Raw genomic sequence first — 4,354 nt, forward strand, 5'->3', positions numbered from 1 at the left:
ACACAGTGGTAGGCAGGAGCGCTGGGCCCTTAGACATACCCCATCACGGATAGCAGCGATATTTTCTGAGTCATAATGGTCATTGTCGATTAGTTTGGTTGCAGTCTTGTCTAAGGTCTGGAAAATAAAAGAGTATTGTTCTTCAGTAAGCACTAAGTGGCCATAGTTTGGGAAGCCATTGAATAATAAAGCATAGCAAAATGGAATGAGGACATGTCTGAGGACTGGAAGATCTAGGTCCTGGTTCTGATTTTTGCTCTAAATTGCATTTTAAAATGTATACTGCCCCAGGCATGTCAATTAGCTTGTCTGTGCCACAATATCTTTTTAATCTTGATTACAGTAAATGAATTTTGATGTAACTATAAGGGGATTATTTGATGCATTTTTAAATTTTCATGAGAAAACAACATCACTGATAGAGCCACGGCCAGTGGCTGGCCAGCTGGCGTATCTCCATATCTATCACTCTATTTATCTGTTAATCATCCATCTGATGATTTGTCTATCATCTATCTATTCATTTCATCTATTCATCTAGCATATGTATCTATGTCCACATCTAGTAATTCCATGAGGAAATGTGGGGAGTAGAGCCAGAAATTGTAGAGGCAAATTTATACCCATATTTACTTATAAACACCTCAAGTTGCTAGAGTTCAGGATTGGAATAAGAAAATGATCTAAAGTAATAATAGCAATTTAAAAATAGAAAGATCATTTTGCACTGTTAGCTTTTTACCAATGAAAATAAATAAAGCATGCATATGGGTTAATAATGGGCCATATTAAACTCCATATTGAGTCAAAATTAACAAGGAAGACTTAGAATTTGATTGCCACTGCTGCTGTTGGTAATAGTGCGTGTGTGGTTTAAAGTCAGCACCATCCTAAAAGACAGCTAAAGATATAAAGTACATTGGACCCATGTATCTTAAGGTTCTCAGGAAAATTCTGTACTAACGTCAGATAAGAAACGCAATAATAAATATCTACTATGAAGAATGAAGAGTTCTGCTGCTGTGGTATGCACTGCTATGACATAGCTACTCAGAGGCTGAGACCACATGGAAGGCCCACATTTGATTTTTTGGTCCAACCAAAAACAGGCAGGCACAGTGGTGTGCAACTATAGTCTTAACTGACTAGGAAGCTGGGTCAGGAAGATTATGACACAGTGGGACCCTGTTAAAAACTCTCTCTCTTCCTCTTTTAAAAAATTCTATAAAGAGTACCTATTACTTAGATATATAGATATTGCTAGAGAAGAAACTGTCCTACAACATTCCTATAGAAAAACTAAAAAAGTACATTTTAAACTTTTAAGCAATGATTTTGCATTGAATATGAATCCAGTAGTTTCTTCTTTGCAGAAAAGACACATACAACTTTATCCAGAGTAATCCTTAAGCTAGCTGATAGTTCTAGGAGCAGTTCTATCTAGGGATGGGTGTTACATGAAACGATGCATGCAAACAGACAGCAAATGCTCAAGCCAGGGACCATTTCTTACTGTGATCTTTTCTTCCTGGGCAGTAAAGGCTTCCTCAAAGTCGTCATGCTTTTGAAGAAGAGCTTCCACACTGCCCACTGAGTTCCCCAGGTCCTCATTTTCTAGGAAGGCCTGTAGAAGATAAAAAGATGTATCCCAGATGTGCTTTGCTGGTTAAAAATAATAATAATAATAAAAAAAAAACAACTCTTGAAACATCTCTGAGATAAGGACTAAGGAAGAGGGCAAGGAAATTGGAGAGTAAGGTGGGAATAAGTACCAATTAGGGTCATGTGGAAGACTAATCTCAAACAGCAAGGAACTTCTACCTTTTGCCCAATGCTCTCAGAAAATTCTCACCTATGTCTCTGAGTCTGTCCATATAGAATTCTCCCAACCAATCAAGGCATTATTCTAAGCTCTCAAAAAGACCTCAAGAGGACCACTCACCTCAGTCCAGGAAATTTTTGATTTACCTTGCCTGAATCTTCAAAATCTCCTCCTCCAGATCTCTTTCTAAGATGATACTCATTTTGCCTTGTTCAGTTGTGGTTAAAGCATATGTGCTATGCATTATTTTTTTTTTTAATGCATTTGTCCATTGACTATTGGAGAAGCAGCCTTATAGAAAGAACCCATTTTTCTTCTTATGGCCCATCCTCCAGTTCCCAGGGCCAACTTCAACCTACAGAAGTGGCTTTGAGGATGCTGATAGCAGTTGTGGTGGTAAATGAGGAGGGGATGATTTCTGGGGACTGGCGGAACCCTCCCGTTACCTCTTGTCTGCTCATCCAGCTGTCCACTTGCTCACTGTCTCGGTAGAAGAGGTGCAAGTCCAAGCACTGCTCGTACTGCTGCTGACGCCTGTCCCACAGCTCCAGCAGGGCAGCCCAGTCGTTAGCAAGTATTGCCATCTTGGGAAGAAGGAGGTGATATTTCCAGGAGATACTAAATTAATTTATGTAAGTCTGCATTTACTGAATAGCTAATAACTGCAACGCCTTTTGAAGTATACAAAAAAGAATAGAAAATGCACTTTTCATCAAGAGATGAATAAATAAAGCATGAGGTAATATATAGGAGTACTATTCAGCCATTAAATAGGCTGAAGTCCTGTCACTGGAGGCTAAATGGCTGCACTTGGAGGGCATTACATTAAATGAAGTAAGCCAGGTACAGAGAGAAAAACACCACATGCTCATCTTCGTATGTGAAAACAGAAAAAAAAAATGACAAAGAATGACTATCTGAGTCTGGGAAGGATGGAAGGAAGGAAAAGAAGAATGCTGAATACAGACACCAAATTAGAGATAGATAGAAGAAAGAATTTGTAGTGTTTTAAGCACAGTAGACAGATTATAGTTAACAATGACTTACTCACCATCTCACAGTAACTAAAAAGAAGGATTGATTTCTGAATGTTCCCAGCACAATCGTGATTAACAGTTGAGGTGATGGTACACTAACAGCCTAATTTAATCATTACATGTCGTATTCTTGTACTGAACAATCACCTTGTACGCTCATAAAATATAATTATTATATGTTAATTTTCTTTTTATAGAGAATTACTTTATTTAACTTTATTTATTTATTCACTTATTTTGAATGAGAGTGGCAGAGCAAGAGAGAGACAGAGGGAAAGTGGGAAAGCAAGTTGCCAGGTCCGGGACTCAAACCATGGTCGACCATGTGGGACTGCAGCTCCTTTAACCACCACAGCTCCTGCCAGTCCAATTATATATTAATTTTCAAAAAGAAAGAAAGTGAACTTTTCTCTTAAGGTTCTAAGATTTAAGTGGATTGCTATAATATAGGAAAAATGAGATAAATGCCATAAAAGAGGCCTAGTACATTTCATATGTATAAATAATAATTTAAAAAAATCAATTCTGATTAGAAGAACCAGAGAGCAGAAGTATGGGAAAGCACTGAAGCACAGAGATATAAAGGGCAGGGAGGGAGTATCAGGATTCTGGGAGAATATAATACCATGAGCAAATTGTATTACTAGGAATTACTGGGATTCTGAGTAACTGTCAGATTATACAATGTGCTCTAGAGAAAAATGCAGTGCCTGAAAGAGGGTGGACATTTAATGAAGTTCAAGTTTATGCAGCACTTAAAGTGCCAGACTGAGAAGTTCACATTTTTATTCTGAAAACATGCAAGAACTGTTAAGGAAAAAGAAACAATTTTCTCAAACCCATAAGAAATCCTTTATTTCTAGCCAAGCATTTGAACAAGAAATTTCAACTCATTCCAAAGTAAGCAACACAATACATAGTCCTTCCCACCACACACACGCACACACGCACACACTCACACAAACTAGCAGAACTATTATCAAATGTGCACAGCATAATATAACATTCAGGGCTGAAGAAGATGTGTGTGTCCTTGACTTAAATAGTGTACATGGTATGCATGCTTTAAAATCTATTCTGGTACTCCACAAAGGTGTATATCGAGTATATAATTTGTAAACCAGAAATCCTATTTTTTAAAAATGAAAAACAAACAAACAAACAAAGCAACAGACATTCTCAGAATCCCGGGTGACTGACTGGTAAGTTTTCAAGGCTTAGGGTTCTGTCAGCGTTTAGCAGAAATTCATTAATACTAAAATTCCATGTCACCATGTTCTCATAGAGTTCTGGGAGGATTCAAAGCAAGGGGCATGCAGACCTTGTTGTGTGATGATCATCTCAAGACATGCTTGGATTCTGCCTGGAGCAAAACCTCTCTGGGACAGGAGGTGCAGTGAGCTCGTGTCATCCAGGAGTTGTGGTGATGGCAAACCTGACTTTTATATTCAGTGGAATTCTGAGTGTTGAAAACTTTCCTGGTATTAATGTAAAT

The 4,354-nt window shown here is 38.0% G+C and overlaps 1 protein-coding gene across 1 annotated transcript in view; it reads right to left on the bottom strand.

The window, feature by feature from the left end:
• The window catches only part of SPTA1 (spectrin alpha, erythrocytic 1), a 94,094-nt gene that overhangs the window by 77,146 nt on the left and 12,594 nt on the right, over positions 1-4,354 (bottom strand). The window contains exons 11-13 of the mRNA XM_006159071.3: positions 2,269-2,406; positions 1,514-1,624; positions 40-117 (exon numbers count right to left, since the gene is read on the bottom strand). Of these exons, the coding sequence (XP_006159133.1) occupies positions 40-117; positions 1,514-1,624; positions 2,269-2,406 (327 nt within the window). The remainder of the gene's footprint in view (positions 1-39; positions 118-1,513; positions 1,625-2,268; positions 2,407-4,354) is intronic.

This window comes from Tupaia chinensis, unplaced genomic scaffold (assembly GCF_000334495.1).
Source record: "Tupaia chinensis unplaced genomic scaffold, TupChi_1.0 Scaffold000623_1, whole genome shotgun sequence".
NCBI classification, from domain to species: domain Eukaryota; kingdom Metazoa; phylum Chordata; class Mammalia; order Scandentia; family Tupaiidae; genus Tupaia; species Tupaia belangeri.